The sequence below is a fragment of the Odocoileus virginianus genome, chromosome 7 (genome assembly GCF_023699985.2).
Source record: "Odocoileus virginianus isolate 20LAN1187 ecotype Illinois chromosome 7, Ovbor_1.2, whole genome shotgun sequence".
Classification (NCBI taxonomy): Eukaryota; Metazoa; Chordata; class Mammalia; order Artiodactyla; family Cervidae; genus Odocoileus; species Odocoileus virginianus.
In genome coordinates, this window is record NC_069680.1 from 61,259,852 (window position 1) to 61,277,340 (window position 17,489).

The 17,489-nt window shown below is 51.6% G+C and overlaps 1 protein-coding gene across 1 annotated transcript in view; it reads left to right on the forward strand.

The window, feature by feature from the left end:
• The window catches only part of CDH23 (cadherin related 23), a 428,604-nt gene that overhangs the window by 28,475 nt on the left and 382,640 nt on the right, over positions 1–17,489 (forward strand). The window contains 1 exon segment of the mRNA XM_070470793.1: positions 11,763–11,834. Coding sequence (XP_070326894.1) covers positions 11,768–11,834 — 67 coding nt within the window. The 5' untranslated portion in view covers positions 11,763–11,767.

A 17,489-nucleotide genomic window follows, 5' to 3' on the forward strand; every position in this document is an offset into this window, starting at 1 on the left:
TGAGACTGATAAGTAGCTAGTGTGCCTGAAAGATGGTGATGAAGGATGTAGGGTGCCGCTTACTGGATGCGTGAAAGATATCAATTACTGAATTAATCAAAAAATTAAAAGAATGTACCAACGGAAGTGGATTTACTGAGATGGGAAAGATGAGGAGGGGGAAACTTTGGAGAAGAAATCGGCTCACTGTTGGATAAGTTAAATGTTAGAGGCACACCAAGAGGTGATGTTAAGTTGGATGTATGTGCTAGACTCCGCTTTCAAGTCTTCTTGCAGAAGGAGGATGTGTGAAAGTCTAACTAACTGTGGTGGCTGGGATAGCTGTCTCCAAAAATGTAAGAAGGATGAGGGGAGCTGAGGATCTCACTGCTAGCAGAGGTCTGGGAAGCCTTCATGGAAGATGTGGCATTAGAGCTGTGCATTGAAGAGAGGCTGGTTATGCAGGGTGCGGCTAGGTGGTGCTTTGATTGGAGAAAATAGCATGGCCCAGGCACAGAGGGAGAGCACAGGGTGTGGTGACAGGCAGTGCCCTTTGGGGTAGAGGGTGCAGATTTTAGCAACATGCCAGAGCTGGGCCAATGTCTGTTGCCTGTTCTCTGCTGGTGAGTTGGGAGATAGGAGAAAGCTGACTTTGATCAACTCTGTTCTTCTTCCCAGCCCTAGTGGGACTGGGGATCTGAGGATCAGGACCCTCAGCTGCCTTTTCTGAAACAAAAAAAAAGAATGAGTCCCTGGTGCTGGTGACAGTGTGGGGAAACTGGTCCTTTCTTAATTGTTGGAGGGAGTGCAACATAGTGCACCCTCTTTGGAGAGCAGTTTGTCAACACCTATGAAAATATGGAAATCTCCTGCTTCATGTATGTATATAGACATGGAAATAAGGATATTCATTATGGTTTCATTCATTAATACAAAGATTTAAAACAAACTAAATGTACATCACTGTTGTTATTCAGTCTCTAAGTTGTGTCCAACTCTTTGTGATATTATGGATTGCAACACTCCAGGCTCCTCTGTCCTCCACTGTCTCCTGGAGTTTGTTCAGATGCAGTCCATTGATGCTGTCTAACTGTCTCTTCTGCTGCTGCTGCTTCTCCTTTTACCTTCAGTCTTTCCCAGCATTGAGGTCTTTTCCAGAGAGTCAGCTTTTTGCATCAGGTGGCCGAAGTATAGGAGCTTCAGCTTCAGCATCAGTCCTTTCAGTGAATGTTCAGGATTGATTTCCTTTAGGATTGATTAGTTGGATCTCCTTGCAGTCCAAGGGACTCTCAAGAGTCTTTTCCAGCACCACAATTCAAAAGCATCAGTTCTTCAGCATTCAGTCTTCTTTATGGTCCAACTCTCACATCCATACATGACTCCTGGGAAAACCATAGCTTTGGCTATATGGACTTTTGTTGGCAAAGTGATGTCTCTTCTTTTTAATATGCTGTCTAGGTTTGTCATCGCTTTTCTTCCAAGGAGCAAGTGTCTTTTAATTTCATGGCTGCAGTCATCGTCTGCAGTGATTTTGGAGCCTAAGAAAATAAAATCTGGCACTGTTTCCATTTTTTTCCCTTCTGTTTGCCACGAAGTGATGGGACTGGATCTTGGTGTTTTGTTTTTTGAATGTTGAGTTTCAAGCCAGTTTTTTCACTCTACGCTTTCACCCTCACCAAGAGGTTCTTTAGTTCCTTTTCACTTTCTGCCATTAGAGCAGTATCATCTGCATATCTGAGGTTGTGGATATTTCTCCCAGCAGTCTTGATTCCAGCTTGTGATTCATTCAGCCCAGCATTTCACATGATGTACTCTGAATATAAGTTAAATAAGCAGAGTGACAGTATACAGCCTTGTACTCCTTTGAACCAGCCTTTGTACTCCTAATTTTGAACCAGTCAGTTGTCCCATGTCTAGTCCTAACTGTTGCTTCTTGAACACGTACAAGTTTCTTAGGAGACAGGTGAGGTGGTCTGATACTCCTGTCTCTTTAAGAATTTTCCAGTTTGTTATGATCCACACAGTCAAAGGCTTTAGCATAGTTAATGAAGCAGAAGTAGATGTTTTTCTAGAACTTCCTTGTTTTCTCCATGATCCAACAAATGTTGGCAATTTGATCTCTAGTCCCTCTGCTTTTTTTAAACACAACTTGTATATCTGAAAGTTCCTGATTCACGTAATGCTGAAGCCGAGCTGGAAGGATTTGAGCATAACCTTGCTAGAATGTGATGAGCGCAATTGTATGGTAGTTTGAATATTCTTTGGCATTGCCCTTTTCTTTGGGATTGGGATGAAAATTGACCTTTTCCAGTCCTGAGCCCATTGACAAGTTTTCTGAATTTGTTGACATATTGAGTGCAGCACTTTCACAGCATCATCTTTTAGGAAATAGCTCAGTTGGAATTCCATCACCTCCAGTAACTTTGTTCATAGTAATGCTTCCTAAGGCCCACCTGACTTCAGACTCCAGGATGTCTGGCTCTAGGTGAGTGACCACACCACTGTGGTTATCTGGGTCATTAGACATTTTTTGTATAGTTCTGTGTGTTCTTGCCACCTCTTCTTAATCTCTTCTGCTTCTGTTAGGTCCTTACCATTTATTTATTCCCTTTATCATGACCATCGTTGCATGAAATGTTCCCTTGATATCTCCAATTTTCTTGAAGAGATCTCTATAGTCTTTCCTGTTCTATTGTTTTCCTCTATTTCTTTGCATTGTTCATTTAAGAAGGCCTTCTTATCTCTCCTTGCTGTTCTTTGGAACTCTGCATTCATTTGGGTGTATCTTTCCCCTTCTCTCTTGCCTTCTGCTTCTCTTCTTTCCTCAGCTATTGTAAAGCCTCCTCAGACAACCTCCTTGCCTTCTTGCATTTCTTTTTCTTTGGGATGGTTTTGGTCACTGCTTCCTGTATAGTGTTATGAACCTCCATCCATAGTTCTTCAGGCACTCTGTCTACAAGATCTAATCCCTTGAATCTGTTCATCACCTCCACTCTATAATCATAAGTGATTTGATTTAGGTCATACCTGAATGACCTAGTGGTTTCCCCTACTTCCTTCAATTTAAGCCTGAATTTTTCAATTAGAAGCTCATGGTCTGAGTCACAGTCAGCTCTAGGTCTTGTTTTTGCTGACTGTATAGAGTTTCTCCATCTTTGGCTCCAAAGAACATAATCTGATTTCGTTATTGACCATCTGGTGATGCCCATCAGAGTCATGTAGAGTCATCTCTAAAGTTGTTAGGAAAGGGTATTTGTTATGCCCAGCATGTCCATCAGCAGGGGTTAATTATGGTCTCTTCATATAGAACACTCTGCAGCTGCTAAAAATAGCAAGGCAGCTCTGTGTGTACTGAGATAGAACAACCTTCAGGATACGTTGTCATGTGAAACAGCCAGGAGTAGGAGAGCGTGAATAGCCCTTAGATTTTATTTTTAAGAGGAGAGACCTGTGTGCTGTGTCCTTACGTGTACCTACAATACTTCAGTAATTGTTGGTCGCCTCTGGAAAGGTGTGGGCTTGGGTGGAAGGGAGACTCCCTTCCTGCTCAACACCCTCCTGTGCACTCGTGTACCATGTCTGTGTGTGACTTCCAGAAAGGACAGAGTAAAATATAGTTCCTGCTGGATGATTTTTTTTGAAGTATAGGTTGAGGGGACTCAGGATACCAGGCCTCCCGTGGAGGATGCTGGACCCCCTGAGATGCCCCCATGGGGGTCTCAAGCTATGCCCCTCCTAGTCCTGCCTGACTCACCTGCCTCCCCCATCTCGGACCCTGGTTCATCCAGTGGGAACTTTGGGGAGGGCACAAGAACAGAATGGCCACCAGGTGGTCTTTCCCCTCCTTCTGGGTAGGGTCCCTGTAAGTGCCTCCCATCCCAGCAGCCTCCCCAGCCAGCGGCCTGGCCTGGATGGTGTGGACTCTGAAGCATGGCGGTCGGTGGCCGACCGTGGCTTTTCCATCAGTGGCCCTAATGGTGTGACTGCAGGTGCCTTCTCGCACGCAAGAACATCTCTGTGTGTAGTGGTGGTGAATAATCCCCAAATTGTCTTTGATTTCTGCAGTGTATTTCTGTATTTCTATTCAAAGTTGAGTGCGTCTGATTTTATGGGAATTCATAACAGTTCAAACGACATCGTGGCACCCTGCTGTGAAAATCTCTCATTCCTGAGAAGCTGAAATGCTGCTCAGATGTCCCCTCCTGCCCTTTCCCTCCCCCTCTGCTCGGTTCCTTCTTGGCCTCTTGCTGCTGGGACGGAAAGTGCTACCTGTCCGTACACTGAGTGCATCCTCTGCCCCTGCGTCCTGACTGGGCTGCTGCGGGGAGCTGTGGGAGATGAGGACAGGAGGGTCCCACCCAGGAGCTGAGCCGAGAGTGGGCTGGTTTCTGGGAAGAGGGGAGAGGGCTTTGCTTCGCACCAAGCAGAGGCAGGCTTTCCAGTCTGTCCAGGAAGCCAGGCTGCCTGGCTTCTCAGGTTTGGTTCAGAGGCTTTTGGTGAAACCCCTGAAGGTTGGGAGGAATCTGATACCCCCCCACCTGGGGAAAGGGGGGATGGGAAGGAGGGACCCTCCAGGGTTGGGCCAGGGGCCCCACTGGGTGAAGGGACATCCCCTGCTGCAGTTCAGAGTTTGCATGTGTGTGAGAGGGAGTGAAATACATTGGGGCACTCATTTTACTTTTAAATTGCTAGTGTTACCCCTGCTATGAGATTGTTAGTGTTCCTCTGCCCCAGCCCCCTACCCTGGGAAAGAAGAGCCCTCAGAACAGGCCCAAGCTTCAGACCTGGGCCTGGTCTCCAAAGCCTTGGCTTTAGCCCACTCTTCTGTTCTCAGGTCTCCATGGGTGGAGCAGGTGGAGTCCTCTTGATGATGGGCCTCCTTAGACCTCCTCTCCGCAGCGTGGGCCTAAAGGCCGCCGAGAGGCTTGTCTTCTGAGCTGGGACCTTCTGCCCTGGAGGGAGGGAACTCCTGCCCCTAGAAGGGTCTGAGCAGCTGCCGAGGGGTGTGGTTAACCTGAAGACCATCAAGGACCCACCCAGCTCTAAGGGTCTCCTCTGGCATTCAGAGGACTGCAGGCCTAGGGGTGTAGGGGTTGGGGCAGGGCTCAGTGGAGCGGAGGAAGAAGCTTCCTAATCAGAGTTGTCTGTCTGTTCATGGGCTGCTGGCAGCACTTTGGTAGGGTGGACACAAGTTAGGTCTCTGATTGTCAAAACGTTGAGTATGTATTATAGAAAATGAGGAAAATGAAAATCGTATGTGGAAGAATATAAAATCAGTCATAACTTTGCAAGTCAGATAAAACCACTGTTTCACAGGACTGTCCTGTATGTGCATCCCACACAGACACACGTGCACACATGTTCAAAGCCATGCACAATCCTCTGTGTGCTTTCTGTGGACATCCACCACTGAACCAGTCCCCGAGGGTGTCTGTCATAAATAACACAGCCATAGACATTCTGTGGCTGAGTGTCTGCTCAGCCATGAGGGTTTCCTCAGCTAAAGTTCTAGACTTGCTGGGCCACGAGGGCAGACATGTCTTTAGGCTCCTCACACAGGTTTCAAGTATTCCTTTGTTTTCAGCCAAGCTGCCTCAGCTCAAAGGTGTGGGGCACGGAGATCTTGTCCCTCTGGTGGCTTCCAGTGCTGGTGACACGCACACTTACATCTGTGGCCCCACCTCAGGCCTGAGCTGTAGTTGAGGGTGTCCTCCTGCCTGTCTAGCTTCGCTGCCTGGTGGTCACCGGCCATTCCAGACTCACTGCATCCCAGCCTGAGCTTCAAATCTTGCTCCTTGGTCGGTCCCAGCAGCAGCTTTCCCCTGTCCTGGGCCAGGACACTTGGCTCAGTTCTTTCTGGTGCAGCTCTATCCATTCCAGCAGGAAACTCCCTGAGTTCTACTTTGAAAATGTCCCCATCTGCCAGATCTCAGACTCGCTGCTTGAGTCCCCGCCGGAGCCCCTGTCCCCTCCGGCCTGCGTCACTGTGGCAGCCTCCACACCTGTCTGCCTGTATCTGCCCTTACCCCTCATAGTGAGTCCTCGGCTCCGCAGCCAATGTGCTCCTTTAACCCCTGAGTCCTTCTCATCCATCTTGGCTGTCTGAAGACCACGGCTCCCAGTTTACTCATGTCCCTGGTTTACAAGGTACCCGTGGTGGGCCCGTTGCCCTCTGCCCTCATCTCTAATGATTCTCCCCACAGTGCACTCCACTAGCTGCACTGGCCTCCTCACCATTCCTCAGGGATGCTAGCACGTCTTGCCTCAGGGCCTTTGCACAGGCTGTTGTCTCTGCCCAGAAGGCATTTTCCCCAGGTAGCATGGCACACTCTCCTGTTTCTTCAAGCATGGGTTCATAGATTATCTTCAGAGGTACTCAGCCCTTTTGCCCTGTTCCTTTTCTCTTTCCTTAGCACGTATCATCCCCAGCGCGCTGCAGGACTTGCTCACCGATGCTGTTTGTGCTGCTCTCCCGGGGGGGGGTGCCAGCTCCCTCTTGGCCAGGTCTTCAGTTTGCATGGCAGGGTCTAGCACTGTGCCCACGCCTGGCCCACAGCAGGTAATGTTGGGGTAGACATTGCCCCACACTTGGCTTGGAAGCTTTACCCTGCAGCTCACAGGCTTTCTCAGGTGTACATGAGGCTCTGATTTGATTTTGGGGGTCATTCCTCTGTGGGTCAGTTCCCTCGATGTTACAACTGTACCATCTGCCAGAGCCTCCCCTGCTGGCCCTCAGCCCAGGCCTCCATGAGTAGCAGGTTTTATGGGCTGAAGTCAGGACAAGGTGAAGTCCAGGGTGGGGAGGGGGTGCTGCCTTGAATCTAGGACAGTTTTTTGTCCACTCCTTCCAGGGACAAATGTGTTAACCTCTCAGGGCTGGTGCTGGAGGAGACAGGAGGGTGCAGAGGAGGGGACTTGGTCACCCTGGTGGTGCATGCATTCTCTTGCTGGTACGGGTTCCAGAGCAATGTCTGTCAGATGCCAACAGCATGGAGGGACAGCGGAAACAGGATCCTGCTCGCCAGCCCTAACTGTGCCTCTTCTTCCTGGCACATTAACTTGGCCTTGCTGCTGGCTCCTATATACTGTGACTGTGGACCATGTTGGATTCTGACCCAGGCTTGACTTCCTGGCCTCTGAGTAGATGCAGGATCCTGCCCAGAGCCTTCCTACCAGGCCCTCACCCTGGGCCTGCCCTGGGACACATGTCTGAGCTCAAGGGTTGGGGCTGAGGCTAGGAGACCTTGGACTTGGCCACTTACTAGCTCTGTGACCTTAAGCTTTAGCTTTCTGAGCCCCAGAGTGCAGAACATACTGTACACCGCAGTGGCTGGCACGTAATAGGCACTCAGTAGACGTTGACATTCTGCCTCTTGAACTCTGTGCAGCTCACATCTCAGCTCTTCGGGAAGGCTCGAGAGTTCTCCGTTCACATGGCCTTGGACAGCGACAGGCGCTATTGCTTATTTGGTACCTCACCCACATTTGCAGCCATTCTCATGGCTCCTATCCTCCCACAGTGCCTGGTACTGGGCTTGGCATGAAAATAGTTGCTGGAATTGGCACCCTGAGGGCTTTGGGTCTTCTTGGCAGTGGGTATGTTTCAGAGATTTCTGGAAAGCTTCCTGCCAGAGTGGATTTTGGGGCAGACAGCTCTAACCCTGCTTGTACCTCTGGGGCAGTTCTCTGGCACCTATCCCAGGTCAGACAAGAAGCCCAGCACAGAAGGGTGTGTGTCTGGGTTTCCTGGTCCAGCAGGGACAGGTAGGGGCTGCTGGGAGGTCAGAGAGGCACAGCCTCCCAGGGTGGAGGAGGCCATGTAGCTCTGCTGAGGGGAGGGCAGAGGGCCAGGAGGCTGGGGGAACAGCTGTTGCATAGGGTGGAGCGAGGTCAGGCTCTCCCAGGGGATCCATGCCACTCGCTGCAGCCCCAGCACTGAGGGAATGCTGGCAGGCCAAAGCAGCATCATTGTGACACCTGACCTGGAGGTGGGGGCCCAGGTGCTTCTTCTCACAGCCACCACCCTCTGTTCTCTCTGGACCCTGCTTTCCTCCTCGTGGCCGAAGGAACCAAAGGAAGGGTAAGATCTGGGATCGCTGGGAAAACCCAGTGGTGGGATGGACCCACTTTGTCCTGGCCGCTCTGCTTTACCCTTTGGAGCCTGTGCTTCCCGACCTAGTGTCCATGCTGCCTTGCCCCAAGGGAGGATGGAGAGTCAGGATGGAGCGCAGATTGTCCTGGCTTGAGATGCTCCCAAGGTGGTTTTTGCCAATCCTGCCGAGTGAGAGCATACCTGGCTGCCGTTGACTGACAGAGGGGGACACTGAGGCAGTGTGAGTGCCTCTGAAGGGGAGACAGATGTTTAAGGAGAGAGGATGGGGACAGGGTGCCTACCCAGCAGCGTCAGAGCCTAAGCCAGCATGTGGAAAGGGAGTTGCATTATATACACCTGTGTGTTGTGCACACGCACTCACTTCTTTGTGTCACATTCATCCTGCGTCTGTGGTATTGTGTATTGTCCTCCTTGAGGGAGGGGCCACGGCTTCCTCTTTTATAGATTAGGAAACAGGGTCGGCGGGGTGGGGGTGGGCAGCAGCGCGTGTGTGAGTGTGTGTGCATGTGTGTGTGTGTGCACACTAAGTTGCTTTAGTCATATCTGACTCTTTGTGACCCCATGGACTGTAGCCTGCCAGGCTCCTCTGTCCATGGGGATTCTCCAGGCAAGAATACTAGAGTGGGTTGCCATGCCCTCCTCCAGGGGATCTTCCCAACTCAGGGATCAAACCTTTGTCTCTTAGTTCTCCTGCATTGGCAGGTGGGTTCTTTACCATTAGCGCCACCTGGGAATCCCAGCAAGGTGTGATGGAAATGGTGTGGGACTCAGGTCCAATCCTAGGTGACCTCTCTGAGTCTTAATTTCCTCATCTATAAACTGGGGACTATAATATCTACATTTTAGAGAGATTTGGGAGGACTGAATAAAGTCGTACCTGTGAAAATCCCAGTAAGTGTTCATTCATTTTCTTCCTTCCTTCCTTCCACTGTGAACTTCCTGCAACACCCAGCAGAACGTGTGCACTCCCAGCTATTTGTGGATGATCTTCTTAGCAGATGTTGTTTAATTCTCATAACAGCTGGTTTCCAAAGGCAGAGAGCTGGAGATTTTTTTTAAAAGACACTCACTCACTGTGAGATGTCAGATTGTCACTTAATTGCTCTGTGCCTCGGTTTCTCCACTTGTAAATCAGGGATAATGCTAGCAGTGCTGGCTAGCTTCTTCTCAGGATATGATAGGCTAACACAAGATAACAGATGGAAAGTGGTTTGAACATTTAGAAAAAGGCATCGTGTTCAACCTTGCTGGCAGTTAGGGAAATGCAAATTAAAGCAACAAGGCCATACCGTTTTTCATGCATCCGATTGGCAACCATTTAAAAGAGGGATGACTTCCAGGTGGGCGCAGAGGCCCTCTCATACACTGTTGGAGGGAGTGGGAATTGCCACAGCCTTTCAGAAGGTAATATGACAATGTCTAAGAGAAGTTTACATATGTGCTCTGTGTTGTATTTAATTGGCCCATTAATGCTACTATTGGAGAACTAAGATTAAGAGCAAAGTCCCAACCCAGTTACGTGTGGAGAGATGTCCACTGCGACATTGCCTGTGTGGCAAGAACCTGGAAACACCCAGATGCCCAACAATAGGGCTGTTTGTCTCCATAACAGAACATCCATACCATGAGCTGTTACCCAGCTCTGAAAATGGAGGAGGTGGATATGGCAGTGTTGACCTGGAGAGTTATGTGTGAATTATCATGACATGAAAAAAGTGAGTTTCTTTTGTACAGAGGGTATCTCCATCATCCTAAAGAGAAACAGCAGCCACATCACTGATGTGTGTCTGTAGTGTGAACGGATCTGCTTGGGTCGTGAGAAAGACCTTGCAGGATGCATACCGGGCCCAAGCTGCCTGCTCTGGCCATCAGATGGGTCATGTTTGGCTCATGAAAATGGAATTATTTGCCAACATGTAAAAAGTGAATTCATAGTAAAAGCCAAATTTCCAGCTTTTCATTGAGAACACTCGGAAGCTCCAGGCACACTGGGCCCACATTCCCTCTTGGCTGAAACACATCAGCAGCGGTTGCTTTTGTACAGAGCACGTGGCCTCCGAATGGCCGTCTTCCCCACCACTGGGTCTCCTCATTTCTGTGCCCTGCCTGGCCCCTGGGATAGGCTCTTGACCTTTGGAAACACAAAGGGGTGGCAATATAGGGCTATGATGGGGGTATTTGTCTTTTATGATGTGAAAACATCTTAGAATCTTTTCTTTCCCACATTTCTGTTTCATACCTGATAATTAGAACATCTTAAGTACAGTATTCCAGGGAAACACTGGGTACCATGGGCCACTGTGTGTGGTGTGGGACAGGCTCCATCCTGCACTCCGCGTGAGGCTGGGAGAGGGAGCTGGCTCCAAGTCCAGAACCAAGGGACTGTACTCTGGGCCCTTTCTGAAGCCCCCAGCCTGAGATCTTGCAGAGATGTAGAAGTCTCTCCACAAAAGCCTTTTCTTCAGCTCCCCCCACCTCCCCAGGGCTTTCCTGATCACTTATTGATGAGGCAGGGGGCACGTCACCTTGGGTCCAGATGCTGACCTCACCACTCACTAGTTGGGGGTCTCTGAGCAAATTGTTAAGGCTCTCAGCCTCTAGACCCTTATGAACTGGGAAGGGTAATGCCTCCCAGGCGAGGGGCATAGTAAGTGCTGCCTGAAGGAGGGTGTGTGGACCCTTGGCTGGGCCGTGGGGATGGGGAGGTGAGTGGGCTTGACTTGAGACACGGAGGTGGGACAGCACTAACAGACTATTTAGTGGGAGGCAGGGATTCCCAGCTGAGGAGTGTGGGCCTCTCGGTGTCACTGCAGGGCTCCAGGGAGGCCTGTAGTCAAAAAAAGGAACCAGAGACCATGGCCCTGCTGTCATGGGGCTGGGCTTCAAGGGTGGGGCAAAGCCCCACATCTGAAGGCTTAGAGATAGGAGCCTGCCTTGCTGAGCCTCTGGCTGCTGGATCCCAAATCTCTCTAGAGCTTAGCTAGACAGAAAAATCCAGATCCAACTTCTCACAGACTTGCTGGGGTCCCTGGGCAAGTTACCTCCCTGCTCCGTGCCTCTTTGGATACTGTGGCCTGGTGCGTCCTTTCATATCCAAGGTTATGAGATGATATGCAGATATAAAAACAGGAAAGGACATGCTTGTTGGGCACTTTGGCTGAGGGAGGGGGGTTGGTCGGAGCGGTGGGTCTGCCAGCCACACTGAGATCCCTGATTTCCCCCTCAGCGCCTGTGTCCTAACTGTCCCCACCAGGTTCCATTGCTCTTGAGGGATGCTATCCTAGAATGGCAGGCAGCAGCCCTTTCCTCCACCCATGGAGCCTAGTGTATGTCACAGCCCTGTGTCTGTGCCTCCGAGCTCTGCACACAGGCCATGCAATGCGCCTCCACGAGGGCAAAGAGGAGACTGTTGCCCCTGCCCTCATCTCCATCACTCTCAGGCTGCTGTGCTATACCCAGCGTTGGACGATGACAAAACCACAGGCTGCAGACCCTCTCTTCCTCCCCATGCCCTCTCCCCACCCCCAACCCCCATTTGCCTCAATTCCCTCTCCTCCTGTCTCAGACCCAGTTCTCCTGGGAGCAGCAGGGGTGGGCAGTGCTGGAGGGGCTGGGAGAACAGGGCAGCTCCAACAGGCAGCTTCTCACCCTCTCCCCCTTTTGTCCTCAGGAGCCATGAGGTGCCACGCAGCCTCCAACTGCCTCGTGGTCTGGCTTTCTGTGCTGATCTCTGGATGCTGGGGTAAGTCCAACCCTCTGCCTTCTCCCCCGACAGCAGGCATGGGTGGCCGGGCTAGATGATATGTGGTTGGGGTTTGTGCTCTGGGACTCCAGAGACCAGCCTTGCTATGTGTGAGACTGACCACGCACATCCCTCTCTGGGCCTCAGTTACTTCTGTAGGATTCACAGGGCTGAAAATACCAGCCATCCCCAGAGCCTGGGACGCAGGAGGGAAGGGGAGGAGCCTTGAGAAATGCTTGTGCTCTAAGGGAGGCATCTGTGACGATGAACTGTCCTTCTGGGATGCAGGGACAGGCCCTGGTTCTCTTCAGTTCCACAGCTGTCTTCTGAGCACCTGCTATGGGTCTCCTGTTTGTCCAACTCTGGGGGTATGGAAGAAATGACATTCTCAGGAGTCAAGTCTCATGGGGGAGAAAGACACGGGTGGAACTGCTATGAGCAGGGTGAATAAAGTGGTAATAAAGGCTGCACAGAGCTCCAGAGAAGCCCATTAGAAGAAAAACTCCATTGGGCCTGTGGGCACAGGAGAGCCTGACAGAAGGGAGAGGTTTCATCTGGGCCCTGAAGACTGAGAAGTTGTTTAAGAGGGAGGGATGGAGGGCATCCTGGAGGAGGGAACAGCCTGAGCGAGGGGGTGGCTGCCAGGAGTCTCTCCTCCCTGCAGGGAGGACCAGCCCTCCTTCCCCTGGGCCTGCAGCAGCCAGGTCAGTGCCAGCTCTAGTGCCCACGGAGGAGGCCAGGGAAGGCCTGGGCATTTGCCTCTCCTGGACAGCGAGAGCAAAGCAGCTCTGGTCTGCAGGAAGGAAGGCCAGCAGGCACAGCTGGCTCGGTGTCCCCCGGGGCCAGGGCGCCCTCAGGGAAGAGCTATGGGAACGGCATGCCAGGCGACACAGGCAAGCACATTCCTGAGGGGGGCCGGCTCCTTCTCCCACTCCAGGGAGCTGGGAGCCTCTGGAGGAAGCCAGAGCTTCATGCTTGGTGGGTTGCTGCTGGCATCCTGCTGCCCGAGAGTCCCGTGAAAGTTGCCAGTCCTGGCTTCCAGACTGGGAGTGGTCTTTGCTGGAATGCCTCTGCAATGGGGAGCTCACTCCCACCCAAGCAGCCCAGGATGACAGCACAGCCTCAGAGACTCTTGAGGCAGATCTGGAAGGGGTCTCAGACCCTCTCTCCACTCCTGGCCCACTTCACAAAGGAGAAAACTGGTGCCTGCAGAAGCAACGGGCCCAGGGTCGGACAGAGCAGGGCCCAACTGGGTCTCCATCCAGGTCTCTGTCCTCTACTGGGGCTTTGGTCAAAAAATCCAGGTCCCCGCCCCTCTCTGCCCCATTCACAGAGGCCTCAGTAAGGGGTACCTGAGACCAGCTCTAACCCTCTGGCTTTGCTGGAAGATGTCCTCAGCCTCCTCAGGGACTTCATGACCTTGGACATTCATACCCTCCCCACCCATTAAAAAGAAATATACATGTAAAAGTAAAGCAGGTGCTAAGAGCTCGGCTGCCTTCCTGGGAGAGGTGGCAGTCTCCCCTTGAGCTCTCTAAATTAAGAGATGGTTCATGCATCCTAAGTGGGCACATGGCAGCAGCGTGGAGCCAAACTGCTGTGTTCCAGCCCCACTTCTCCAAGGGGTTCTCTTGGGCAAGTTTCTTAGCTTCTCCATGTTTTAGCTTCCTTCTCTAAAATAGGAAGGACAATAGGACTCTGCTTCTTACATTGTCAGAATGACCAGATGAATTAATATGTATATCAAGCACTTAGAATAGTGCCTAGCACATCTTAAGTGCTAAATAGGTGTTTAGTTCAGTTCAGTTGCTCAGTCGTGTCCGACTCTTTGCGACCCCATGGGCTGCAGCACACCAGGCTTCTTTGTCCATCACCGACTCCCAGAGCTTACTCAAGCTCGTGTCCATCAAGTCGGTGATGCCATCCAACCTTCTCATCCTTAAGTGTTAGCTCTTTTATTATCATTTGCATCTCTCTCTAAGAGGAGAAAAATGGGGTGCAGAAAACAGAGGAGTTAAGGCCTTTCCCTAGGCCACCCAGCCATTCTCTAGCCTGCCTGTGAGCTAGCCTGCTTTGCATGTGTGTGTATATGTATGTATTTATGTGTCCAAGTCATTGCTGGCACAGTCCCCTTTCCTGGGCCCGGTGGGGGGCAGCCAGTGTGGTTCCTCTGGCATGATGGGGCCATGTAGCCTCAGCTGATCTCTCCTCTCATTCCTGGCAGTCAGTGATAGGTCAGGCCTAGGGACAGACACCCCCTTGATGTCATATCTCTTTGTCAGCCTGTCCTCTCTACTGAAGATTTCTACACCCCATCCCAACATCCTGCCTGCTTCCATGTGCTCCTTGGCGTTCCTCACTGTGGGCCTGTGGGCTTATTGGGAAGGCAGGAGGCGAAGGCCTGAGGAGACCTGCCCTGCCCCTTGTCTAGCCTGGCCAGTGAGCCTCCTGCCGGGTCCCACAGGCCCTGAGTGTGAGGGGCCCCTGACGGTGAGCCCCCAGGCTTCCCCACATCAGGCTCCTCACTGTTGCGCTCCCGGGGGCCACACTGCGGTCACCGTAACAGTGATGGTGTGCACGGGATACCTCTGATGGGGAGCTGTAGGGCGGGAGGGCAGTGAGGGCTTTTTGTCCTTATCTTGAGGCTGGGCAGTGGTGGCCAGAGTGGTGGAGCGATTTGCCCAGGTCACGCGGCAGCAGGTGGCAGGGCTTACGAGGCCTCAGTCCTGGGTGCTGCTCCGCGAGCCTTGTCCTGGGCACCTTCTAGTCTTGGATTGGGGGGCAGGGCATAGGGCTCTACCCCGCATGGACCTCAGTGAGAACCTTGGTACCTGCAGAGGCCTGGGGAGGCGGACTTGGGCTGAAGTCGGGCCTTCCTGGTTCCAGTCCAGGCTCTGCCACTTGCGGTGTTCCTCGAGCTGCAAGAATTACCTGTCCCATCCTACAGCTCTGAGTGAAGTTGTGCTTCCTGGCCTGGTGGACACCTGGTCCTTCCCACACTGAGTGTCTTGACTGCTCCACTCCTGCACCTTCCCAGCTTTGCTTCCTTCCCAAATCTTTCCCTTCCTCGCCTTTGTGGGGAGGGCCTGTCACCCAGCATGTGCAGCCCAAATTCGCCTTCTCCCTTCTCCCCTCAGGCCTGTGATGGTTTAAAGCTTGAATCTTGTTTGTGTGTTTGAAACATTTAAAGCTGATGAACTCACATCTACTTTGTAGGGAAGGATCAGCGTGAGTGGGCCGGGGATGTGCGGAGAAGGCGTCCAGGGCTGAGTGAACAGTAGGTGCCAGAGCAGGGAATGAGCTGTGTGGGGAGGAGACAGAGGGGTGCATCGTGGTTGCAGGCAACTGGACTCCCCTTCCTTGCAGAAGAGTCACTATGGTCCCCTCCCCTTGCCACACTCACTCACATTCCCACTTGGCCAGAGACATCGAGGCTCCGGAGGCAGGAGGTCAGCCTCTGCACCTTAAAAGTGTCTTTACACGAACAAGTGACCTGTGGGCCCGCCCCTTTCCCACTCCTCCCAGGACCCTCCCAGCCCCCACTGGCAGCCCAAGGCCGCTGGGCTTCCTGGGGTAGCAGCCCGTTCCCAGAACTCGGTCCTGCTTGGTGTGTGGCAGGCGACACATGTCCCCCGGGCTCTGCCCAGCTGCCCGTGCAAGACTCCCAGTGGCTGATTATTGGCAGGTTGTGTGAAACAAAATTTGAAAAAGAACGATGCTGCTGCGGGTGATGTTTTTCTGGCTGATTTCCCTCTCCCACCAGCCTGAGGCCACCCTAGATTCTCTGGGCACCTCTGAGCCTTCTCCCCTGGCTCAGCCGTTTTCCGTCAGGGAGCCCAAGTCCCCCAGCAGGGATCCATCCCCCTCTGGCTGCGTGGGCAGCACTGTCATTCATTTTTGTTGTTGTTCATTCACTAAATCGCGTCTGACTCTTTGCGACCTCATGGACTATAGCATGCCAGGCTCCTGTGTCCTACACTATCTCCCAGAGTTTGCTCAAATTCATGTCCATTGAGTCAGTGATGCTATCTAACCATCTTGGTGTTAATCATAGCTACCACTTATCGAATGCTTGCTGTGTTCGAGAGCATGGTGCTAAGCGCTTTATGTATGTAATCTCGTTTAATCCCCAGCACAGCAAAGAAGTTAAGTTTTGTTGTTATCGCTATTCTACACCTGAGTAAACTGAGGTTAGGGAAGGTTGCATGATTAGAAAGAGGTGCAGGGAAGTTCCAAACAAAAGGGAAACCCTTGACCACTGGCCTGTTTCTGAGACTGCTGTGTTTGTGAGGAGCCCCAGATTCCTCATATGAGAGGGTAGAAGGGTGTGGGTGAAATGCAGTGGTCAGGGAGGGCTTCTTGAAAGAAGAGACATCTAAGACAAAAACTTGAGGAATGACTAGGGATTTGGCAAGAGAAGGCAGAAGGGCCAGAAGTCCAGGGCAGGAGGGGAGAAAGAGGCTACAATGCTTGCAGAACCAGAAATGACACAGCTTGGTGACTGAGTGAAGGCAGGTAGGGGTGGGAATCCTGCTAGTCCTGCCTGTTCCCCACTAGGAGGTCTCAGGCAATGAGGGAAGTGCTGGCCTCTGTGTTCTTGGGCCTGGCCTAAACTCTGAGGGAGCCAGGTCCACAGAAATGAGGGAGGAGAGGGCTGCAACACATCCACATGCAGGGCCCCTGGAAGACCCAGCAGAAGCCGCTAACGTGCGTGCTGCACAATGCTGGCCCCATGTGAGACGGGCCAGCCCCCCACCCCCAGTGGGCAGGGTCAGAGGGGGAAGTGCCCTCACTTGCCTACTGGGGTGTTTTCCAATACCAACAACCAGTTCTCTAGCTCTCTAGACACTGACTGTGTGTCCAACAATTCAATTCAGTCCTGATGCTAACTACCTGGAGCTAGTGTCAGAGTCCACAGATTTAGGGGTTCAGCTGTACTTTAGATGCTAGTGGTGAGTCCCAGGCCACCTGTACTTCTGACCAACAAGCTATAAATCAGGGCTTCCTACTAGCCCTTCTCAGGTTCAGTTAGCTAGAATGACTCACAGAACTCAGGGAAATAGTTTACTTATTACATTTACTGGTTGAATATAAAGCATAAAGCGTACAACTCAAGAACAGCCAGATGGAAGAGATGCAGGGGATGAGGTCTGTGTGTAGGGGGGGGCTGGGGTCAGGTGGAGTTTCTGTGTTTCTCTAGGTGCACCATCCTTCCAGCACATGGATGTGTTCACCAACCTGGAAGCTCAACAAATCTTGGAAATCTCCAGCCCCTCTTCCTTCCCTCCCTAATGTGGGGGATGGACTGAAAGTTCCCATCAAATCACTTGGTCTTTAGTGATTGGCCCCTTCCTGAGGTTTTCTGTAGAGGCTCCACTCTAAATCTTCTCACTGGGAAAAGGGAACCCTCCTATCCCGTTGGTGGGAATGTAAATTGGTGCAACCTCTATGGAGAACAGTATGGAGGTTCCTTAAAAAACTAAAAATAGTTACCATATGATCCAGCATTCCCACTCCTGGGCATATATCTGGAGAAAACTCTAATTAAAAAAGATACATGCATCCCAGTGTTTATAGCAGCATTATTTACAGTAGCTAAGACATGGAAGCAACCTAAATGTCCATCAACAGAGGACTGGATAAAGAAGATGTGGC